Below are 10,487 nucleotides of genomic sequence, written 5' to 3'. Positions count from 1 at the left end.
TTTTTACACTGTTTTTTTCTAAAGATGAAATTGTCAATCTTATATTAAAAAAGTTGACATTGTGAAAAAAAGGTTGACTGTGTATATAATAGGTTGAACTCTATGGACTTCTCAATCTTACTATATAACTTATAAAAGGACCAGGTTAAGTGACTCATATTTGGAGACGGAGTTCGGTGAAGACCTGATTGTTTTAGGTGATAATTTTCAGAGAAACACATCACGCAGAATCTGGTTATTCAGAAATATCCAGTATATAGATATATATAGAGAGAGAGAGAGAGATATGTGTGTATATATATAGCGAGAGAGAGAGGTGTGTGTGTGTAGAGAGAGAGAGAGGTATGTGTGTGTAGAAGGGAGAGAGAGGCATGTGTGTGGAGAGAGAGAAAGATGTGTGTATAGAGAGAGAGAGAGGTGTGTGTATAGAGAGAGAGGTGTGTGTATATATAGAGAGATATATGTGTGTATATAGAGAGAGAGAGAGATGTGTGTGTGTATATAGAGAGAGATATATATGTGTGTGTGTATATAGAGAGAGATATATGAGATATATGTGTGAGTAGAGAGAGAGAGAGAGAGAGAGAGATTGTGATTGTGATTGTAATACCTTCCTTATATTGTAAAGCACTGCCAAAACTGTTATAACAATATTAATCTATAAGCAATATAAATATATAAGCAATATTAATCTATAAGCAATATAAATCTATAAAGAAGCCTCCAAATGTTTAGTTTAAACGCAAATAAATGCTGCATTATCAATAAAGAGCATTAATATGTTGTTGCTGAAGGCACATCTGCAGCATTATTATTTTTTTATTTCGCTGCGTGATCGTGACATTTTCATGCCATGTGTTGAGGTCGGAAACATTTCTAGGTGAGTAAAAATGATCCTTTTTTATCCTCCTCTACATTGGCCTTTTCAGCCCTCTCGCCCCGCGCATGTCTTTGTTATTAGCTGCTTTAATAACAAACCGAAACATCCAATCAGTTTGGTTTTGTATGTGCGTTAAAAAAAAAATTATTTAGTATATTTCCGTATACAGTATTTAAATGTAGTGATGTTTGGGTTACTGAAGAGGCTCTAATTGGATTCGACTTCTTCTTTAAAAATAAAATAACAAAGCTGGTGAATGTTTTGTAAACATTTTAAAAATAAACTTTGCTGCTTTGTGTTTTTTTAATTTCCCTATTTTGTATTTTTTCATTTCTTGATTTTGTATTTTTTTTTTTATTCCCTTACTATTTTTTTTTTCTTATTGTCTTTTTCCTGACAACTCCGTGGCAGCACACGGATATGCTGTCATGGAGCTGTCAGGAAAGGAAAATTGCAGTAAGTATGGTAGTACCATTTTCCTGTTATTATTTTGTATTTTTTTATTTCTTTATTGTTTTGTATTTTTTAACATTTCTTTATTGTATTTTTTATTTCTTTATTGATTTGTATTTTTTTAATTCCCTTACTATTTGGTATTTTAAAAAAAGTCTTTATTATTTTGTATTTTTAAAATCTCTTTTGTTTTTGTTAATGTCATTATTATTATCTTTTTTTTAAATGTCTTTTATTATTTTGTATTTTTTTTCTTTATTGTATTTTTTTTATATCTTTATTGTTTTCTGTTTTTTACATTTCTTTACTGTTTTGTATTTTTTCAATTTCTTTATTTCCTATTTTGTAAATCTTTGTATTGTTTTCTATTTTTTAAATTTCTTTACTGTTTTCTATTTTTAAAATTTCTTTATTGTTTTCTATTTTTAAAATGTCTTTATTGTTTTGCATTCTTAAAAAAAAATGTTTTACAGCTTTATCTTGTTCTTTGATGTTGGGGAGTCAGAACAACACACAGCCGTAAATTACTACGGGGGGTCATTATTCACGCTTGTTAAAAGCTAAACTGTCTTAGCATAAAGCGTCCAATCATGTACAAGAGACGTTTTAACCTGCTCAGCTTGTGATTGGGCGCTGGAAGTAACAACAAAGGGGGAACATTACAGCTGAAGCAAGTCAACCCCCGGAGTGTCTAATATACTGAAATCTCAGTCCTCACACCACCCGTAGGGGTTCATATAACAAAGGTCTATGACATGCTGACCAATAATCAATAGAGTGACCCGGCATTCCTTCCAACCAACCAATCACCGAAACCAAATCTTTTTCTCATTCACCGATCTTTCCGAAATGCCCTCAAAGCCCAAAGCCAGATGTCTACGAAGGTTCTCATTTATCCAGGTCATGGTATACCTGTAAAAAAAAATCAGTCCAGGCAACTGGACTCGCTGTATTTTTGTTTTTGAAGACGTTTCGCTGGTTATCCGACCAGCTTTCTGAATTCAGAAAGCTAGTCAGATGACCAGCGAAATGTCTTCAATACAGCAGGTCCAGTTGCCTTGATTTCTTTTTCACAGATATACTGAGACTTGGATGCTTGAGAACCAAAGACATATTAGACTCCAGGCAGATATAAAAGACACAATACCCCAACTTTATCTTACGGGAAATTATTAAATTCACAATTGACTTATCAACTATTCCATATAAAAATGGACCAATCGTGTCCTCTGCTGTGATGACCACCTTGTAAATCTATGGGCCCCCAGAGCATCCAGGAGATGTGAACGTTCCATTGGCTGCCGGTACGGAATGCTGCGTCCACCTTGGCATTCCATAGCCAGCTGCAGAGTCCCGTTAAAAGCCGCAGCAGCAGCAAGAACTCTAGAACTCTCATTGAATAAAGGGGAAAGATTGGAGTTTGAAGTCAAACTCTTTATTGTTCACCGCAGGACACAAGCTTCTTTCGGCACAATGGATTCTATAACGCCCGAGGAAGGGACCACAAGGATCCCGAAAGTCCAAACTTTCCTCTTTTATCCGCTGAGGATTATTGAAAGGTTTCTTGCTGCTGCTGTGACGATTCAGGACTCTACTACCACTCATTGGGGGAAGGCAATACTGCAAGAGCCTGTACAGGCACAATACAATACAAGTACAGGCCTGTCCAGGCACGATACAACCAGACCAAAACCCTAAAAAGCATTTCTATTTCATGTTTACAATCCAACAAGACAAGTAAATAGACAGATATCGGTAAAAAAAAAAAAAGTCAAGGCAACTGCACTCGCTGTGTTTTTTTAAAAGACGTTTCGCTGGTCATACGACCAGCTTTCTCAATTCAGAACTGAGAAAGCTGGTCAGATGACCAACGAAACGTCTTCAAAAAAAATACAGCGAGTCCAGCTGCCTTGACTTCTTTTTTTACAGACATACCATGACCTGGATGACTGATGAACCTTCACAGACAAGTAAGTAATGTTGCAATTGTTTTGTTTTTGTCGCCGTCATCACGTACAAGAGCCGAGTGAGTTGATGTTATCTGGTTCATGAGAGCTGGGTATGACATGACCTCAAACCACCCCCCACTGAATGTTCACTGCTGCACCGTCGTCGTCCTGCTCACTTTATCTTCCCGTGAGATCTGTTACATTGTATTGTGTGTCTTATACTAAAATCAGAACCTGGTTACGTGTCTCCCCCCCAGACTGCCGAGCGGCTAGAAATCCCCCCTATCAGCTGCACCACAGACACCGGAATGAAGAGTTCACTCAATGCAGTGCATGACGGACAGAGGCCCATCATCCGAGGACCTCACTGAGATGTGATGATAGATACGAGGAAGGATGGAGATGTAGGTGAGAGAACTTTCTGATCAGTCTTAGTGATGACATTGTATACAATCAGTGATGGCGACAAGAAGATTTCACTTCAGAGATACAGAAATAATCTTTCCTGAGAATTCTATACAGAGCCAATGACGACCTTTCCCTGTTTAGAAATGTCCGCTCCGAGAATGTGTTTGTGTCCTGCTATTCCCAGATATTTTACACATCCATCCGTCCATCTATCTATCCATCTATCTATGATCCATCTATCTTTTCTTCTATCTATCCATCCATCCATCTATCTTTTCTTCTATCTATCTATGATCTATCTTTTCTTCTATCTATCCATCCATCCATCTATCTTTTCTTCTATCTATCTATGATCTATCTTTTCTTCTATCTATCCATCCATCCATCTATCTTTTCTTCTATCTATCTATGATCTATCTTTTCTTCTATCTATCCATCCATCCATCTATCTATCTATGATCTATCTATCTTTTCTTCTATCTATCTATCCGTCTATCTATCCATCCATCTATCTTTTCTTCTATCCCTCTATGATCTATCTATCTCTCTATGATCTATCTATCTATCTATCTATCCCTCTATGATCTATCTATCTTTTCTTCTATCTATCTATCCATCTATCTTTTCTTCTATCTCTCTATGATCTATCTATCTTTTCTTCTATCTCTCTATCCATCTATCTTTTCTTCTATCTCTCTATGATCTATCTATCTTTTCTTCTATCTCTCTATGATCTATCTATCTATGATCTATCTATCTATGATCTATGATCTATCTATTTCTCCATGATCTATCTATCCATCTCTCCATGATCTATCTATCTATCTATGATCTATCTATCTCTCTATGATTTATCTCTCTCTCTCTCCCCCCATCTATTATCTATCGATCTATCTCTCACTCTCGCTCTTTCTCTCTCCATAGCAATATTTTACGTAAATAACTTCACATAGACTATAAATAAAATGACATGTAAAGAATTGAGGGATCGTAGGGAAGTTGGAACTTCTGCTTTAGGAAAGTTCCTTGCGTAGATGGGGGAGTCCTGAAAAGCAGGGTCAGTTTTGGGGAGCAGAGATTCTCCGGGAGTGAATGTTCGCTGCCTGAGGACAGAAGTGGGGCACTTGTCACCTGTGATGTTGGTTGGGGTGGAGGAAATAGAGAAGATATAAATAGAACAGAAGTGGGCCAACGTTAGAATAGAAGGATGGAACGCAGAGATAAATGACGGTCTGTGCCGTGTGTGCTGGGGGGGGCAGAGTCGGGACACTTACCTCTCATGGCTGGCTTGTTCCGCTGATCACCTTGAACCCGTAGTGTCCAAGCTGACATGTGGGCCCCAGATGACAGGTGATATCCTGCGCTGCCACCAGCCCAGCAGCCAATAGGGTTCACGGGGGGCCGGGCTTCCTCACCACAAACAACCAATGACTAATCATATTTTGAACCTACACAGGTTGTCTGCTGCGAGGGCCCTACCTATGGAAGATGTGGGGCCCCCTACAGGTGAACACGGGAAGTGATATAGAGATGAGAAATGACAGGTCCTCACATATGTGCAGCGTCTGAACACGTATCACAGGAAACAAACCGACCAAAAGGAATGTGGCGGCATGGATGAAAGGGGAGAAGTGCAATTGCATGTGTGTATGTATATTTGTATGTGTGTGTGTATATTTGTATGTATGTATGTGTGTGTATATTTGTGTGTATGTAAATATATATGAAATGTGCTGACTTTTTTGTTGTTGTTTAAAATTGTAAACTTTTTCCTCGGGTTGAAGGCAGCAAATGTACCTGTAAGAATAGGAGTCCACTGCCCAGACACTGAGCGTAATTTATCATCGTATACTAAAGAGGAAGAGAGATCATAGGTCCCAGACAGCACAGTGGCGTAGTGGTTAGCGCCGGGGGTCCTTGGTTCGAATCCCGGCCAGGTCACTATCTGCAAGGAGTTTGCATGTTCTCCCTGTGCTGGCGTGGGTTTCCTCCAGACATGCTGGAAGGTAAATTGGCCCTGTATGAATGCATGCGTAAATTGTCGGCGCTGTATAAACACCTGTAATAGATAAATAGATGGAAAGATAGATCATAGATGATAGATAGATAGATAGATAGACTGGAGGTGTAGCCATCATTGACAAGAAGGCCAAGAGCAGATGTCTAGAAAGTAGATGAATGAATAGATATATAAATAAAATGACATGTAAAGAATTGAGGGATCGTAGGGAAGTTGGAACTTCTGCTTTAGGAAAGTTCCTTGCGTAGATGGGGGAGTCCTGAAAAGCAGGGTCAGTTTTGGGGAGCAGAGATTCTCCGGGAGTGAATGTTCGCTGCCTGAGGACAGAAGTGGGGCACTTGTCACCTGTGATGTTGGTTGGGGTGGAGGAAATAGAGAAGATATAAATAGAACAGAAGTGGGCCAACGTTAGAATAGAAGGATGGAACGCAGAGATAAATGACGGTCTGTGCCGTGTGTGCTGGGGGGGGCAGAGTCGGGACACTTACCTCTCATGGCTGGCTTGTTCCGCTGATCACCTTGAACCCGTAGTGTCCAAGCTGACATGTGGGCCCCAGATGACAGGTGATATCCTGCGCTGCCACCAGCCCAGCAGCCAATAGGGTTCACGGGGGGCCGGGCTTCCTCACCACAAACAACCAATGACTAATCATATTTTGAACCTACACAGGTTGTCTGCTGCGAGGGCCCTACCTATGGAAGATGTGGGGCCCCCTACAGGTGAACACGGGAAGTGATATAGAGATGAGAAATGACAGGTCCTCACATATGTGCAGCGTCTGAACACGTATCACAGGAAACAAACCGACCAAAAGGAATGTGGCGGCATGGATGAAAGGGGAGAAGTGCAATTGCATGTGTGTATGTATATTTGTATGTGTGTGTGTATATTTGTATGTATGTATGTGTGTGTATATTTGTGTGTATGTAAATATATATGAAATGTGCTGACTTTTTTGTTGTTGTTTAAAATTGTAAACTTTTTCCTCGGGTTGAAGGCAGCAAATGTACCTGTAAGAATAGGAGTCCACTGCCCAGACACTGAGCGTAATTTATCATCGTATACTAAAGAGGAAGAGAGATCATAGGTCCCAGACAGCACAGTGGCGTAGTGGTTAGCGCCGGGGGTCCTTGGTTCGAATCCCGGCCAGGTCACTATCTGCAAGGAGTTTGCATGTTCTCCCTGTGCTGGCGTGGGTTTCCTCCAGACATGCTGGAAGGTAAATTGGCCCTGTATGAATGCATGCGTAAATTGTCGGCGCTGTATAAACACCTGTAATAGATAAATAGATGGAAAGATAGATCATAGATGATAGATAGATAGATAGATAGACTGGAGGTGTAGCCATCATTGACAAGAAGGCCAAGAGCAGATGTCTAGAAAGTAGATGAATGAATAGATAGATAGATAGATAGATAGATAGATAGATAGAGAGGGGGAGGGAGAGAGAGAGAGAGATATGAATAGATAGATAGATATTCTCTCAGTCTGCTTACATGTTGACATGAAGACTTTGGGTTGTCACCTTTTCTTCAACCCAAACCCGAACATTGTAATCACTACTTGCCAGTGTGCCACAGATCCCCAGATATAAACCATGCCCCCATAAGATGCCAGTGTGCCACAGGTCCCCAGATATACATTCTGTACATAGAAGATGCCCACATAAGATACTAGTGTGCCACAGGTCCTCCAAGAGCAGATGTCTAGAAAGTAGATGAATGAATAGATAGATAGATAGATAGATAGATAGATAGATAGAGAGGGGGAGGGAGAGAGAGAGAGAGATATGAATAGATAGATAGATATTCTCTCAGTCTGCTTACATGTTGACATGAAGACTTTGGGTTGTCACCTTTTCTTCAACCCAAACCCGAACATTGTAATCACTACTTGCCAGTGTGCCACAGATCCCCAGATATAAACCATGCCCCCATAAGATGCCAGTGTGCCACAGGTCCCCAGATATACATTCTGTACATAGAAGATGCCCACATAAGATACTAGTGTGCCACAGGTCCCCAGATATACATTCTGTACATAGAAGATGCCCACATAAGATACTAGTGTGCCACAGGTCCCCAGATATACATTCTGTACATAGAAGAAGCCCCCATAAGATGCCAGTGTGCCACAGGACCCCAGTTATACATTCTGTACATAGAAAATGCCCCCATAAGATGCCAGTGTGCCACAGGTCCCCAGATATACATTCTGTACATAGAAGATGCCCCCATAAGATGCCAGTGTGCCACAGGTCCCCAGATATACATTCTGTACATAGAAGATGCCCCCATAAGATGCCAGTGTGCCACAGGTCCCCAGATATACATTCTGTACATGAAAGATGCCCCGATAAGATGCCAGTGTGCCACAGGTCCCCAGATATACATTCTGTACATGAAAGATGCCCCATAAGATACTAGTGTGCCACAGGTCCCCAAGAATACATTCTGTACATGAAAGATGCCAGTGTGCCACAGGACCCCACATATACATTCTGTACATAGATGTCCCCCCCCCCATAAGATGCCAGTGTGCCACAGGTCCCCAGATATACATTCTGTACATAAAAGATTCCATAAGATACTAGTGTGCCACAGGTCCCCAAGAATACATTCTGTACATGAAAGATGCCAGTGTGCCACAGGACCCCACATATACATTCTGTACATAGATGTCCCCCCCCCCATAAGATGCCAGTGTGCCACAGGTCCCCAGATATACATTCTGTACATAAAAGATGCCCCCATAAGACGCCAGTGTGCCACAGGTCCCCAGATATACATTCTGTACATAAAAGATGCCCCGATAAGATGCCAGTGTGCCACAGGTCCCCAGATATGCATTCTGTACATAAAAGATGCCCCCATAAGATACTAGTGTGCCACAGGTCCCCAGATATACATTCTGTACATGAAAGATGCCCCATAAGATGCCAGTGTGCCACAGGACCCCAGATATACATTCTGTACATAGAAGATGCCCACATAAGATGCCAGTGTGCCACAGGTCCCCAGATATACATTCTGTACATATAAGATGCCAGTGTGCCACAGGACCCCAGATATACATTCTGTACATGAAAGATGCCCCATAAGATGCCAGTGTGCCACTGGTCCCCAGATATACATTCTGTACATGAAAGATGCCCCATAAGATGCCAGTGTGCCACAGGAACCCGGATATGTACTACAGTGTTTCCCCGAAAGTAAGACCTACCCCGAAAGTAAGACCTAGCGCTATCTTCAGGGATTTCTGTAATATAAGACCTACCCTGAAAATAAGACCTAGTTCGGTGGTAGGTCTTATATTACAGAAATCCCTGAAGATAGCCCTAGGTCTTATTTTCGGGGTAGCTACACATAAAACTGAATTTTAAATGTAAAGACCGGCCGCAGTTCCCATCCCCGCCCACACGCCAGCCGGAGGGTATACAAAGCAGTATCCATATACTGTACCTTGCCGCACTCCTTACCGGATATCCCAAAAGTAACGGGTGCTTGTGGTGACTGCGGATGGCGCCGCTCACAACAGAAAAAACAACAATACAGATGTCACCAGCACACGGGCACACGGGCACCAAAACCCCATGTCAGTGCAAATCCATTTTATTGATAGTTGTCATTCAAACGACAAGAGCTTTCGGGGGGCCGCGCCGGGTCCCCTTCATCAGGCCCAGAAATGACATTCTAGAAGGTTGTGGTAGTTTTCTGCAATGTCATTTCTGGGCCTGATGAAGGGGACCCTGTGCGGCCCCCCGAAAGTGCTTGTCGTTTGACAACTATCCTCACTATGTCACTTCCTCCCACCCAGTCCCAGCCGCGGAGGAGAGAAACAGAGGGAGGAAGTAGACAAGTGACAGTTGCGGCACCAACAGGGAGCCACAAGTCCGCGGTGAATAATGTGCTGGAACGCAGGGCATTTCTGTGGGGCAGATCGCACTGTGTGGGTGGTGGTGGTCGTGTATGTGTGTCCATTGACTTGAATGGCACTGCCACGCCCCGCTCCAGAACGTAAGGAGGCTTTATATATGCGATCCCTCACGTTCCGGGCACGGGACCTCGGCCTTTTGGCTAAGATCAAGTGTAGTATCTGTTCTTATCAGTTTTCAGAGAAGATCGGCTCCGTCCACAGGCCCGAGTGGCTCCTCAGTATTCTCTGATGTAATAGGTGGGTGCTGGAGAGGTTTCCTTTCCTCCTGGGTTGATTCTGGTCCGGTTATGCCAGACTTCTGGCAGACTTATGCCAGACTTCAGAACCCCTCTGGTGCTAATGCCTTCTGGTAGGGATGGGGCTGCATGGTCGGAGTGTTCGGGGAGCGCAGAGGCCCGCGGTACTGTGGGAGTGGCGTCTCGGGGTGTGGTGAATAATCACTTGGGTTTGGACCCCAGTGTGATTCACCAGCACTAGGTCGGGGCACTCAAGCTTTATCTGCACCACGCCTCTCGGGCAGGCCTTCTGGCTAACCAGGGGCAATGTTTATGCCTTGGCCGGATGGCCTGCCACGTTTGTGCACTGGCACTTATTTATTTACGCACTATTTTTATGCACGATTGCACTTTTTGACTTCACAGAATGACGGAGGGTGCGGGTACCTTCGGGGCCCTTCCTGAAGTTGCGGAGGAGGTTCTGTGGCCTCTTTGGGCTTCCCTGCCTCCTCCCACTCGGGGGTCTCTCTTCAGGGGAGCCCCCACCTAGTACTCGGTGGACCTGTTTCAGCAGGTCCCAGAGGAGAGGGGTCAGCCGGCCTTCGGGTAGGTGGACCTAAGTCAT

At 42.8% G+C, this 10,487-nt stretch overlaps 1 protein-coding gene across 1 annotated transcript in view; it reads right to left on the bottom strand.

Moving 5' to 3' along the window:
• The window catches only part of LOC108802933 (nuclear receptor ROR-gamma-like), a 26,854-nt gene extending 20,629 nt beyond the window's left edge, over positions 1-6,225 (bottom strand). Inside the window, exon 1 of the mRNA XM_018574777.1 lies at positions 6,199-6,225. Coding sequence (XP_018430279.1) covers positions 6,199-6,205 — 7 coding nt within the window. The 5' untranslated portion in view covers positions 6,206-6,225. The remainder of the gene's footprint in view (positions 1-6,198) is intronic.
• Between the last annotated feature and the right edge of the window lie 4,262 nt (positions 6,226-10,487).

This window comes from Nanorana parkeri, unplaced genomic scaffold (assembly GCF_000935625.1).
Source record: "Nanorana parkeri isolate BGI_ZX_2015 unplaced genomic scaffold, ASM93562v1 scaffold3226, whole genome shotgun sequence".
Lineage (NCBI taxonomy): Eukaryota > Metazoa > Chordata > Amphibia > Anura > Dicroglossidae > Nanorana > Nanorana parkeri.
The sequence above is the reverse complement of the archived record's forward strand: the minus strand, read 5'-3'. Positions and strand labels throughout refer to the sequence as shown.